Source organism: Electrona antarctica (assembly GCF_951216825.1).
Source record: "Electrona antarctica genome assembly, chromosome: 19".
Taxonomy (NCBI): Eukaryota; Metazoa; Chordata; class Actinopteri; order Myctophiformes; family Myctophidae; genus Electrona; species Electrona antarctica.
Window position 1 is genome coordinate 24902042 of NC_136800.1, and position 15000 is coordinate 24917041.

Here is a 15000-nt window from a genome sequence, read left to right on the forward strand (position 1 = left end):
TAAATACCTGCACCACCGCAAACATGGTGTTTTGTTTATAGGACAGATCATTGAGTGGTGCCTTACGGAGCTATGTGTGTGTGTGGGTGGGTGGGTGGGTGGCTGGGTGTGTCTGAGCACGAAAACAGCATGGTTGTTTTTCACCACCTGTGCGCAAACTAACACACACACACGCACATATTAACTGTATATATGGTGATTTCGGGTGTACCAGTACAGTACAGTGACAGTACAGTACAGTAGAAGGTACAGTAGAGCAGGGGTTCTCAACCTTTTTGGCCGGGGACCCCCGAAAATGCTTTGGCAACGTCTCGGGACCCCCGCCCTGCCCCCTCCCGACCCCCAATATAAATTGACTGCTACAATAACCTTAATAATAGAGACAATACACCATAAATAAATACTGAAACCAGATATAATCATTAGGGAAGGTGTATGCATGTACTATGTGTACTATATGTAAACTTTTTTTTTTTTTTTTTTTTATAATTTGGGGACCCTCCAAAATAATTTGGCGACCCCTCGAGGGGTCGCGACCCACGGGTTGAGAACCCCTGCAGTAGAGGGACCCCCACGCGTTCCTGTGGGTCTGGAGCAGCCCTCACCAACACACCCTGTAGTCCCCACATTAGAGAAACTCTTCAACACAACTGTGGAACAAAGTGAAAGTAAACCCACAGCCAGCCACTCGCCCAGGTTGCCACATCCGCGGAATTCAAGCAACTGGGTATCTGATAACATTGCGGGTTGCCACGTTTGCTTTTATAAGTAAAAAGGAAAAACAGTACTACACTACACTACGGAGTAGCTTGGCAAGCTTCCGCTATATGCTTCCTAAGGAATCTCAGGAAAGCTTGCCTCCATGTTGCCTTCAAGAGACATACGCCCCAGAGCCGATGAAGGTACCTTTGTGCCTCTGCCTGATGGAGGGGGAAAGGAACTGGTTGGAATAACGTGTTCCTTCCACGCACTACATCTTACTAGGGAAACTCCCCCGTCAGGTGATAAGAAGCTGCTCACTCCTCATGCATTGGGGGGAAAAATGGGTTACAAAATCATGGGATACGAAAGGTGCATTTCTGGGAGGTGCATGTACCACCTCCTTTGCATGAGACTATGGGCAGCCGCATCACAATAATACCACTATTACTATTACCAATATTCAACCACAAACAAAACCACACATGCAGACACATTATCTAGGCTTTGCTTTTTAATATTTTATTATATAGACATTTCCTTTCATATATCTTTTTATTATATAATATAAACAAACTGTCCTGCCCATCCTTACAGCCTCAAACTCCCAGTAACAATAAATAAACCTGTTTAATTAATAATTAATAACAGCTGTTTGACACCCACAATTCCTTTGGCAAACAGGTTACCGTGGCAACGTCTGACTGGACTACAATTCCCAGCATCCACCCAACGCATTTACTTCACACAGTACCACAACACCCAGCATCCACCCAACCCGTTTATTTCACAGAGCTACAATAGCCATCCACTCAACAGAACTAGCATCAACCCAACATGTCTATTTCTCTCTGAATTATTTGTTGCACTTATCCTGTTGATTTGATTTTTTTTCCTTTTCTTTTTGTTGATAAAATGTCTGTCTGTCTGTCTGTCTATACAGTGACATTAAAAGTTGCATTGGTATAGATCTTCATCATCCTCAATCTATTTTATAAAACACACACAAACGCACACACACACACACACACTCACACAATGACCCTCACACACACACACACACACACACACACACACACACACACACACACACACACACACACACACACACACACACACACACACACACACACACACACACACACACAATGACCCTCACACACACACACACACACACACACACACACACACACACACACACACAGTGCGACATGGAGGAAAGTCCTCCGCGTACAAATGATTTAAGAGACTGGTTCCCTCTGTCCCTCCATAAACACATGCATTAAACCTCAGATACATAAAGAATAGAAAAAAGGGATTAGATTAAGATTTGTTTAGTTTCTATTTTGTGTCAAGTGACATACACAGATCTCCACCCATACATGATCACATGGTCTGATTAGCCTTAGCATGCCATTCAACTAGCTCAACGTTAAGGGCATTCTCACACAAATTTACCATGTTGCCTTGCAGGTTTGTGTAGTTTGTTTAACTTGTGTTTGAATGTTGGCTCACTGAAAGAAAAAAAAACTACAAGCCAAATGGCTACCAAGAGGGGTCAATGCAGTGCTTTTCTTCCCCTATTGGTTAACTCTGCAGTGAAAGTCTCACATGAAAGCGTCGCAACAGTAAGCTCCACCCCTTACGTGAAAGTGAGTGGAACGCTGACACATATGAAGCGTATGTGTGACCACGCCCTAAAGCTACAGAGCATGCCCTAAAGCTGCATACCACGCCCTAAAGTTGCAGAACACAGTCCAACCCGCTTAATTGTTTGTACCACTTAGGGGTAATTATACCATGGGCTAATTTTGTCGTTTTATGTTAAAAAACTACAGCATATTAAAAACATGGCAGGCTAGCAATCAACACAGCTGCCATTATGAATGTGATTAGCTGCAGCTGTATTGCTTCCCAGTGTCCCCATTTACATGCAGAAATTCATTCGGAATGAATGGATTCATTCCAGTCATCAATAAAAAACACCTCAATTGGAATAGAATATCCTATTCCGAATGAAATTTCATTCTGGTCTGGAGGGGTGTTATATACCGTTTGAATCGGTATAGATCACCATATAAACGCTTTATTCCGGATGCTACTGGGAGTTTGGAATACATGTATTATTTTACACATGTCTGCCCTTAGTAGACTATAGTGCTTTATGCCCATGTCCATGCAGGGATGGCAATTTGGAGACATTTTATGTGCGCAGAAATGCGCTATTTTACCCATTAGAAAAATACAAATACACCAGTTTTTTCCCCATAATAAAATGCGCTTGTTTTGGGTGGAGGGACTGCGCTTCAAAATATATTTTTATTTTATTTTATCAGATAATAGCTGTTAGTGTTTGTCGGTTATGGGTTGGCCATCTCTATAGTCCAAAGTTATATTCCGAATGAATGCTTTGGTCATGTAAACAATTGAGGAATAGGAATACTTGTATTCAGGTTCTATGTAAACAGTTGGGTATGAATCTGTTCGGAATGAATGAATTCATTCTGAATACATTTTGTGCATGTAACTGAGGCCACTGTGTACTAAGGTAAGCCTTATGCAGCCTGTGATGTTTTTAACCTGCTGTGGTTTTTAACCTGAACTGGAAAGCAAACTAGCAGATAGCAGATCGCTAGAAGCTCATGTGTCACTGCTATTTTTTCTTTAAAAATAAAGTAAAAAAAGATGTACAAAATCTTTGAACATCTTGGCCTACAGTGACATGGGATACAGGGATACCAGGTGTAAAGTGGTTCAGATGAGTTTTAATCTCGTTCAACAAATAATGCTTTATATTCAAACCAGGTTACAAAGACTACAGCTTAAAAGAGCACTTCACCCACTTTCAACCGTACCTTCTAATGAGTATTAGTGACTATTGACTGAGGAGTCCGGACCAATTATTCCAAGATAAGGTTGAAAATGGGCAAAGTGCTCCTTTAAATGATTATGATTTAATTATTTGAATGAATGAATAAAAGATTATCTTAGCCAATGTGTACATGTACATTAGAGAATGTTATAACTAGTACGTCTGCAGTGCAATGGTTGGAGGACTTGCAACTTTTAATAAAAAAATAAATTAAATTAAATTCAAATTAAAACTTCTTAGAACTATTCATAATACATGTCTTCACTTACTGGAGGTGATGTCACCACAGAAAGCATCATGGGTAAAAAACGAAACCATTGTTTGAAGCTAGCATTAGTGCTGTTTAACCTTGGTTGATGCTCCTCTGCTCTCCTTCTGGATTATTTAAATCTTTACCTTTTTAGTGAAGAGTGTTCTTTTTTTGTTAACAAGTTCTCTATACTGTGGTAGTAAGTATTGCTATAGAATGTTTGTTCCGTCAGTAACAGTAACAGGCTGCCAATTTCAGCTAATCAGGAGACAGAACCCCACAAAGACAGCTTGGGTTCCAGTTCCAATTTTGTCTGCTGATTTATTTGTCATAATGTCATGGTTTATCCTGCATATTGAATACATTCTCTCTGATGATTGGACATTTTCACCTGAAAATGTATTTTCTGTTTAATAAAGACCTGGAGTGGAGAGTCTATAACAATGGATGCCATCACAACATAGAGTTACCCATAGAGTAACACTTATTTTAACAAAACACTATCACTTCCAGCACCTTTAATCAAAGGGTATGGCAGAGTATGTTAATACAATATAACTAGTACAACTGTGGCGGTTGGATTTGGTCTTCTAATACAGTAGATCTGTGCTCAGGTAGGACACCTACTTGTTTAAAATAGGTATTGCACGAAGGTCCTCAGCCTTAAGCAGGCTTTCACCCACAGCTCAATGGTAAAGGTTTTGGGTTCAAATCCCAGGTGCATGGGTAGGATATGAAAGACAGGGATTGCAGCTTTAGGACCTATTCAAAACTTTTCAAAAACAGCCGATCTACAAGCTCACAATGCAACACACATTTTTCTGAAAATCTCACCCCAAACAACGCCCAAAAAGATGGACTCCAGACAACCAATCACTGCTCTCCTACACTACAGACGCTTACAGACGTGCGGACGTGTGCGCACACGCGCGCACACACACACACACACACACACACACACACACACATACACAGTGTTCTGTCGTCATAACGGAACGTCCAGGAGTTTTTTGTGAAGATATTGTTTGACTTCCTCGATCCCGTTCAGCTTTTCCAGCTCGTGGTACGGCAACTGTAGAGACACATAAGATTCGGTTATTATCAAAAAAAAATCACACCCGTGTGAACTGAGTGGTGTAAGGTATTATATAGCCTGATCAGCTCTGATCTGACGTAATGAAATCACACCCGGATGTGATTTCACAACTGGCTTTTTTTGTGCAGAAAAAATGAGCATGGTTGCTACGGTCATCCAGTTCACCCGGGTGTGATTTAATTACGTCAGATATTATTTTGAACATAGCAACCATGCTCATTTTTTCTGCACACAAAAGCCAGTTGTAGGAGTGGTTTACACCACTCAAAAATATTGTTTTACCTTGCATGAAGGACCACTTCACGCATTTCCAACCTATCTTCGTACTATTGGTCCTCACTAATGTGAGTGTCTCATTGATGGGATGTGGACAGTTCAGAAACAGTCCTACCAATCACATCCCCAGTAGTCAGGTTTGGTCATTTAAAAAAACATGTATTATTATTAGTATTATAATTATAACTATTATTATTACATCATAACTCATGGGGGAACATAAGTTTTCAGCTTCACCCAGCTGAGAGCTGAGAGGAGAGCAGAGGGCGGGGGGCAGCTAGGGGTTAAGTGTCTTGCTCAGGGAGAGCTGGAATCATACCTGGGACCTCTGGAGTCCTAGGCGGACTCACTAACCATTAGCTATGGCTGCCCCCAAAATTAATGCGAGAACAATGGCTTCTATACTAGCATGCTAACTATCCAGGTAGAGAAAGCCTGCATTTTTTATTAGCTTGGAATCCTCATCGATGTCACTGGTGTAGTGGCTAATTTACACCAACAATAAAACTTAAAAAAGCCACTAAGGGCACCAGGTAGCGAATCTTACGCAGGGGTAGGAATGAGTCCAGACAGGCAGCGAAGTCAAGTTTAGTGGTGTTTATTTTCAGCTTTTTGGTCCAGGCAGCAAAAGATGGAAAATGTTTCAGGTTCATCCCTGACCTGCTGGTAAAAAACCATATGCCTTCCTGGTGCTCTGCTGACTGACTGTGTGTGCTCATTAATTAAGTAACCTCAGCTGTGCCCCAAAACTGCCCATCACCTTCAAAATAAAAGCATATAGCTGCAACACAAAGACTGAAATAATAAGTGTAAACAAACCAAGCAAAATAAACAAATAATAAATGCATTAAATCTTTATATAGAAAAATACTGAATTAGCAAAAAATACTTAATAGCTCCCACATTCCAGCCCCTAATTGCGAGAATCACAATTACAATATTTAAACATGTGAGGGAGCTATTTTTCTATCCATGTGCGTGTCTTCTGTGTCCTTCTCTGTAGCCACTGAAAGATAAACAGAGAGTAGACAAGAGAGAGAAAGCAGATAGAAAGGTTGTCCATTGTCTTATTCTGTGGCCTCCACCAGCAGGCAGATCTTCATTACAGGTCTCTCCAGAACGCTGGCTTTGGTTTGGATGCACACAGAGCAGATTGATCTTATGGAGTCGGAGTTGGTGCTCAAACACTCGACCCATCTTCCAGGAGCTGAAGCGTCGGCAATGATAATATCTCCTGGGAGGAAGTTTCTTCTTGGAGGTGCCCATCTGTCTGTCTTGCATCACAAGTAAGTATTCAGCTGTCCAGATCCAAAACAGTTCTGCGATATACTGTACTTCATGCTTCCATTTCCTTTTGATATACAAGTCACTTTTTTCAAATAATCCTGGGGGAAAGTTGGGGTTTCCTTTCAGCAGGAGAATGTGGTTTGGGGTGAGGGCCTCAAGGCCATGGGGGTCGTCAGATGCTTTTGTGGGGGTTCTGTCCAACATGTGGTTCTTCCCAGCGTGTCCTAGTTGTTGATGGATGTGATGTAAAATGAGCTGGGAAAGATGCAAGTCTTTGAAATGAATATGGCGCTTTGTTTCTGATGCTAATGCAGACTTTTGCAAACTACCTCCATCTCTGCGGATGTCCTCCTCCAGTATGGGGTCTAATATGTACAGTGGACTGTTCTTGGAGATGATATTTGAACCATGTTTGAGGGAGGCAATGTCATTCTTGAACCTGTGTTTCTGTACAAAATGAATGCTTGCCTTCTCTGCTTCATCACAATCTTCTGGAGTGAGATGTTTTCCAGACAGTGTGCATTTGAAGCTGTGATGATTCTGTTCAATACTTTTGACTCCAGCATCATTTTCACTTTTGGTGGCTTTAAGTTCCTTTCTCTTTTGACTCAGAAGCCTTTTAAGTTCAAAGAATCGGGCGACAGACATTTTAATCTTCCAAGATGAGTCCTTAACGATGGCTGCTGCTTCTCTTTTGACCTCTGGGTCATCGATGGGAATAACTGACTCCATTTCCAGCGTAGGCCACTCGTTTTCAAGCAAATCTGGGCCTTTCCTCTTCGGGTCTTGAAGTTGCTGCAATTCACTTGGCAAGACCGGATCTTCTTTTCTGAAAGGTAAGTCAACGTAATGTTCATTTTTCATTTCGGTTCTCATCGTGAATTGAGTGTCCTCTCTGGGCATTTCCAATTGCCCCTCTGATGTCTTTTCATTCAAAGCATGGTTGTGTTGTTTAATGAGCTTTTCTTCCAGATGTTCAACAGATATGTGATTTGTTGTGACAACAGAGCAGCCAGTTTTAACTCTGCTCTTAGTTCCACTCCTGAGTGGTCCATTGATGACCCAGCCAACTCTTGTTCTGACTGCGTATGGTCCTTCATTTTGGCTATTGATCAGCTCCCATGGTTCCATCACTTTTGCTGCATTAGTTCCGATGAGCATATCCACATCTGCATCCAAGTCATGCAGCTTTATGTTCTTCAAGTAGTGCCATTTGTCCACTTCATCCTGTCGTGGAATGTTCACTCGTGACACTGGCATAGCCTTTTGGGTTAAAACATTTGGCAGTTCAATAAAATCATTCATGTCCATGCCCGATACTTCCAAGTGAGACAACACACTAGTACTCACAATTTTCTTTTGCCCCATTGTTCGCAATAGAATACTGGCTGGCTTGCCACTTAGCCCCAGTCTCTTTGCAAGGTTCTGAGTGCAAAAGGTACCGGAACTCCCCGGATCCAAAAATGCATATGTCTGCACAACTCTGTCACTCATTTTGCTTTTCACTTTAACTGCCACAATTGAAAATACAGCATTGTCCTCGTCTCCAGCCCCTATATGGCCACATGTCTGAGACTCATGAGATGCATCACTCCCAGGTTCATGAGCTTCATTATGCTCAATGTGAAGAACTGACGGATGCCTTTTCTGACACACGCCGCAATACAATCTACTCATACAAAATGTGCTTGTGTGTCCCACTTTCAGGCATCCAAAGCAAATCCCATGCTCCTTTATGAAATCTACTTTGTCTTTTTGTGTCTTGGACTCAAACTGTGAGCATTCGTCAAGTGAGTGACTGGTTTGTTGGCAGAATAAACAACATTTTATGTGACTTTTGTTTCCCTCTTTCACTGCAGTGACACTGGTGGCAAAGGTGCCCTGATTCCTCTGCCTTGGTTGACTGACAGTGGGGGGTGGCCTGTTGTAGCTGGTATTTTTTGGATCCTGAATATTTCCGAACAGTGGGTCAGAGACAATTCTAACTTCCTTTTCAAAAAAGTTCACAAGGTCAATAAAAAGTGCTCTGCAACCACGTTGCTCCTGTAAATCACATGCAACACTCCTCCATTTCTCCCTCGTTTTATAAGGAAGCTTCATAACAATATTTCTGAGGTTTGATGGGGTGTCCAACTCACTCATGTGCGTGATTTGTTGTGTTAAATTTGAGCATTCCCTCAAGAAAAGAGAAAAGGATTGCATTGCTTTTACATCTTCTGCTTTAACCATAGGCCAATCGTGAATTTTGTCCATATAAGCAGAGGCAATTTTGTATTCATTTCCAAAATGTTCAGAAAGCAAGGATTTGGCCCTTTGGTAGCCTTGAACAGAGGGTAGATGCTGACAACTTTTCACCAGGTCTCTTGGTTGCCCCCTGGTGTACTGTTCTAAAAAGTGCAAGCGATCGCTTGCATTGTCAGTTTTAACTTCAACACAATTTTCGAAAGATCTGATGAAGGAATGATACTGAAGGGGATCACCATCAAAAATGGGTATGTTTCTCACTGGTAGGGAAGATGCTAAATTTTGCTGTACCAACATATTAGTAATTTCAGTTTGGCGTTGCATAATGTTCACAATGTCATTTTGGGTGCTATTGTTAGATGTCCTGTTCGAGGTGGATGCCTGTCCTGTTTGTGGAGCATTGTGAACCATGTGTGTTATTGGTGCTTGAGTGTTATGGGTTGGTGGTCTGAGGTTTGTCTGCAATGTTGCCCTTTGTGTTGTATCCATAAACCTGATGGTCTGTGATGTTGTCTTTGGCCTTACAGTGACAGCCTGGGCCTCAGGGTGAGATACATTTTGCATGTCATTTTTGTCATTTCCCTGTGGGACAAATTGATTAGCTCGAGGGTTGAGTTGGCTTGTCATCCGATTTTGAGCCTTGTTTCTTTCCAGGTAGGAGTTCATTCCATCTGATCTTTTGGAGCTGCATTTTGAGCTGGTTTCCAACACATTGAGTTTGGCATTAGTTGCAGCTAGCTCACTCTCCAGAGCCAACTGTTCCTTTTCCTTTCTTATTTTCTCTGTTTCCTTCCTTAATTCCTCCTCCTTTGCTTCCAACTCATGTTTCCTTTTTAATGCATTAATGCGCTCCACAAGTGCTGCTTTGTCAGCCTCAGCCTTTAGCCTGGCAGATGCAGTAGAGGAGGTCCTAGATACATTAGAGTGTGTTGTTTCCCTTGGACATGAAATGTTGGAGGCACTGTCCTCTGGGTTGATATCGTCAATAATAGTACTTTGTATAGTTATAGTCTCAAGATCATCATTGTCAACATTGTCATTTATTTCAGACTCAGTTTCAACATCATTTTCAATTGATACCACATGAGGGTGCCCTGCAGCAAACAACCAACCCTTGACATCCTCAGTGAAATGACACAATTTCACCATTATTGCATTGAAATATGTATTTTGCCTTTTGACCTCCTCCTCAGGCAAATCCATATGTATGAAAGACTCGTGCATATCCATAGCCTCCTCATAACATTTTATGAAGTTACACAAATGACTTTGCACAGATTTCACATTGTCAGTAGATTTCATCAACACACGTATTGGCGCAATGTATTTCTTGGCCTGTTTGATTTTAGCAGATCTTTTTTCTTGGCATGTTTGTATATAAAACTCCAATCCCTTTGCTGTGAACTTGATGTCCCGTTTTGCAGAGGGCTCGGGCTGAGCAACATTCTCCACACTTGACACATTTGAATCACCCACAGGCACTGTCTCGTTTGTCACAACTGGATCCATTTTTCTGAATGTGAATTCACACAAGCAATGTGTAATTAATTTACGTCAGAGATTTAGGAATGAATGACTCACACGTCCAACAAAACTCCCAATATGAATCAACATGTAGCAGGACAATAATCCAGTCACTCCAATGAGCTTGCCTCCTTCCAATAAGGCTGACAGTTATTCTTCACATACCACTGTTGTTGCTGCGTAGTTTTGTGCGAGTATGATGTCCATTTGGGCCGCTTGGTCCTCTGATCGTATCTTTCACAGCTTGATCCAACCTTCAAAGTGACAGTGCATTGTGCGGGTGTGCCGGCATGGCTGGTGGCTCCATTGATTGCTTTGTTTGAAAGTGCAAGTGCGTCGCAGCGTCGATCAACTCCAACTCCAAACATCCAACAGTGCAAAAAAATCCAAAACAACAATAAAAGTTTCCGCTTCAATAAGGGGGGTTTTTTACTTTATGTAGTGGCTAATTTACACCAACAATAAAACTTAAAAAAGCCACTAAGGGCACCAGGTAGCGAATCTTACGCAGGGGTAGGAATGAGTCCAGACAGGCAGCGAAGTCAAGTTTAGTGGTGTTTATTTTCAGCTTTTTGGTCCAGACAGCAAAAGATGGAAAATGTTTCAGGTTCATCCCTGACCTGCTGGTAAAAAACCATATGCCTTCCTGGTGCTCTGCTGACTGACTGTGTGTGCTCATTAATTAAGTAACCTCAGCTGTGCCCCAAAACTGCCCATCACCTTCAAAATAAAAGCATATAGCTGCAACACAAAGACTGAAATAATAAGTGTAAACAAACCAAGCAAAATAAACAAATAATAAATGCATTAAATCATTATATAGAAAAATACTGAATTAGCAAAAAATACTTAATAGCTCCCACAACTGGTATGTGGGTTTCTGAACTGACTACAGCCCTCCTCTGAGATCCACATTGCGTAGCCAAAAATGGTACCATTATTATAATGAGCATTGGGGAGGACCAATCACTTTTTCATAATGAAGATAGTTTGAAAATGGGGGGGGGGGGGGGGGGGGGGGGGGGGTGTGATGTGAGAGATGGGGGGGGGGGTTCAAAATGATTATTTTGGGGGGTGTACTGTTGTTAATTACCTGCACTATGGTGTATCCTAGCAGCATGAGGTGTCGGTCCCTCATGGCTCTGGACCCCACCAACACATCAGAGTTGTGACAGTAATGCCACTTGTCATTGACAGACATTATCACCCTGAGAAACACACACACACACACACACACACACACACACACACACACACACACACACACACACACACACACACACACACACACACACACACACACACACACACACACACACACACACACACACACACACACACACACACACACACACACACACACACACACACACACACACACACACACACACACAATATATAAATCGCAATGTTGTAGAGAAGCATCCAGGCTGAGGCTGCTATTTTACCTGGAGCCCCGGCAGTGGCCACTGGTTCTTTTAACCTCCTTTGATCCAATGAATAGATAGGGAAATACTACAGTAGCTACATAAAGGTGATAAAGTCATTCTACAAAGACAGTGTGGTGTGGGGACTGCCAGGGGCCCATGTGTGGGTTCTAGGGGGTCCCCAGCTAGTGTTAATAGCATCATTTTAACCTACTGCTACTGTATTGTGCAACCCACTAACTTTTTTATAACCCTATACTGTACATCAGTTATTTGACATTAGCAACTCTTAAAGCTAAAAATGCATCACGTTTGTGATGCATCTTGTAGATCTGCTATTATCAAACATTTGTAGGCCTGTCCCCGACTAAGAATGTATAGTCAAATCTGTTTTGCCAAATGTTGCCTATAGTCAACTGGTAGTTGAATCGTGAAAACAAAAAAAGGGGGGACAAAATGCAATAGAGGATCATTCCATTTGGGCTGTGGGTGTGCTTAATGTCTGATTTAACACTTAAATAATAAATAATACTTGCTTGGTTTCTCGTAGGAGATAAAACCAGCAGTACTAGAGGTCCTGGTAGGAGATAAAACCGGCAGTACTAGAGGTCCTGGTAGAAGATAAATCCAGCAGTACCAGAGGTCGTGGTAGAAGATAAAACCAACAGTACCAGAGGTCCTGCTAGGAGATAAAACCAGCAGTACCAGAGGTCCTGGTAGAAGATAAAAACAACAGTACTAGAGGTCCTGCTAGGAGATAAAACCAGCAGTACTAGAGGTCCTGTTAGGAGAGAAAATTGAAACATTCCAAACTGCAATATCAGCTTACTGACCTTTTGACCTGCCTGGGGTCGGCTATAGTACCGTCGGACTCCGCCCGCTCGGCGGGGTGGGCTCCCGATGGCGAGGAGGGGCCCACGTCACCCTCCTCAGGGTAGACCACGCCCTCGTAGAACCCCGGCAGGTCGTGAAGACCCCTGAGCCCCGGCCCCCCCGCCACTCCCTCGTCCTCCAGGATCTTGCCGATGGAGAACTGGAAGAGGGAGGAGTCGCTGGGAGGGGGCGGTCCCGGGCCTCCGGCTGCTCCTGCCCACAAGTATGACATAATAGGGATCACTCACAATAATCGGATCGCAGAGATCATAATTGATCCCGACATTGTCGTCCGTTGTACACTGGGAAGAATTGTGGCCAGCCCTACCTGCGCCTCCTGCCGCTCCTCCACCCTGCATCAGGCTGTCGGAGGGAGGGCTGCTCAGGGTGGAGCTGTCCTGACTCTCCACCGACGGGTCTTTGTTCAGACCGGAGTAGTAGTCTGAGGTGTGAGGGGACACGTAGTAGGAGCCGTAGTCCAGAACCCCTCCGGCGCCGTTGGGGCCACTGAAACCACAATGCACATAAGTTAACATAACGTGACCCGAACACAATGGTTTATCGAGCGCTTTCAGGTGGCGACCCGCCAAAATAATCACATTTAAAGATGGAGTGCCACAGTACTTCATTAGACACCCTGGTGTGTTTTTTATGTGCAATGGTGTATTCACTTTGTATTCAGGGTTTCTTCCTGGAGGCTGAACCCTCATACTAGGACATGACGTATGTGTAGAAGTATAACACTGTCAGAGCTGGTAGGCTATGAGGACTTCACCTCTGCTATAAAACTACAATACTTTCTTTTTTTTACAAGGACCACCATAACTCAGTTAAGGTCCATTCGAACCCCCCTTAAGTAACCCAGAGGGTCCCTGGACCTCACTTTCAGAACCACTACAATAATACTGTATGTATGCAATTCCGGATATGATTGAAGTTGTTTTTATCAAAAATTATACTGAAGGCCAAAATGATGTATATATTGTATTTAATATACAAGAATCATTAAAGGGAACCGTTAAGGAATCGGACTGTTAAGAGGGAATTGTTAAGGAACCGGAATCGTTAAAATCCTAAAGGATCCCAACCCTGTGACAGGACGGTACCTGAGTTTGTGGTGGTGGGAGGGGCCTCCTGGTGATTCCTCCTCCAGTGCCGAGGAGAATGGCGAGAACTTGTGGAAGTCAGAGGTGAGGGTTGCTACGGAAACAGGCCCCGCCCCATCAGCGGGTTTGGAGGCAGGGAGGGGAGGGGGCGGAGCGGAGCCCCCCAGAGAAAAACCTCCACTTCCTGTTCGGATGGGCAGAACTCGACCACACCCGTCCATCCATAGAACAAAATCTACACAAATATTATACAATTATGAACATAATTAATACTTCATCCTCCAAAATCTAAACAAAGATTACAATACGTTACCATATGTTTATAACCACAAGGTGCTGCAAGTAGTAATAATAATAATAATAATAATAATAATAAGTCAGGTTACCAATTTCATCAAATCAGGAAATTGAACTCATCCAGGATACAGGATAAACAAGTGCAATTGTAAGTGATGAAACAAATTAATGGGCAACATTGGAACTGGAACACTATCTGACAAAAGAGCTTTGTGGGGGGTCTTCCGTCTGGATGACATTTGTAAACCACCTGTATAATTATATACAGAACTATGTATAAAACCAGATCATTACCTGTAAAATAACCAGGGGCCAACACTTCATCTTGTTTGTAGTTCTGCTCTCCAACCAACTGCCTGAGGGCCTCCGCCACTAGACCCTTATAACTGACAAATATATACATCATATATAAATTACTATATAATTGACAAATATATACATTTCATCTATTAACTATACAAATATATACATCCAGGGATTATCATTATTATTATTCCAGCACTTCCATTTGACAGCTCGGGCTGCTTAACATATTGCCTTAAAATAGAATACTATAATTGGGGTGCTGGTGTTTTGTCAATAATCTGTGTGAAATCATCTTGTTAAAGGAATAGCTCATCCCAAAAAATTACTTATTTTCTATCAATTACACACCCCATGAAGCCTTGAATTCATTGAGATTTCCTTTGTTTTTGTCACTTCCAAACCAATATGATGACCACCGATACCCTAACGGCTAACCCTCGTGACATACCGAAGCCTACACGGGTTGTGCAGTCGACGCACTGTTATTGGCCAGTCGCTGTGATTGACAGCCTAAACCTAACCTTAACCTCAGTAAAACTATACCTAAACCTAACCCTAACCTTAACCTCAGTAAAACTATACCTAAACCTAACCCTAACCTCAACCTCAGTAAACGTTACTTGCCCGGGGGCGTGGTTATAAGCAAAACCGTGTAGGAATTAGTATGTAGCCTAACCCTCATCAAATTAGGGGTAAGCAATTGATAGAAAATACGTATTTTTGGGGGAGTAGTTTCACACCCA

At 42.5% G+C, this 15000-nt stretch overlaps 2 protein-coding genes across 3 annotated transcripts in view; one reads left to right on the top strand and one right to left on the bottom strand.

Annotated features, from left to right (window-relative positions):
* Positions 1–15000, top strand: part of tmx3a (thioredoxin related transmembrane protein 3a) — a 253249-nt gene that overhangs the window by 227726 nt on the left and 10523 nt on the right. The window lies entirely within an intron of this gene.
* fastk (Fas-activated serine/threonine kinase) overlaps positions 1207–15000 on the bottom strand; it is a 37667-nt gene continuing 23873 nt past the window's right edge. The window contains exons 11-17 of one of the 2 annotated variants that reach the window (XR_013792462.1): positions 14246–14337; positions 13655–13889; positions 12877–13055; positions 12509–12761; positions 11342–11456; positions 1532–4893; positions 1207–1494 (exon numbers count right to left, since the gene is read on the bottom strand). Coding sequence is in view for 1 of the 2 variants with exons in the window: in XM_079530431.1 (XP_079386557.1) it covers positions 4807–4893; positions 11342–11456; positions 12509–12761; positions 12877–13055; positions 13655–13889; positions 14246–14337 (961 nt within the window). In the remaining variant the exon portion in view is untranslated. Of the gene's footprint in view, positions 4894–11341; positions 11457–12508; positions 12762–12876; positions 13056–13654; positions 13890–14245; positions 14338–15000 lie in introns of both variants that reach the window. The other variant, XM_079530431.1, reaches the window with a different exon arrangement.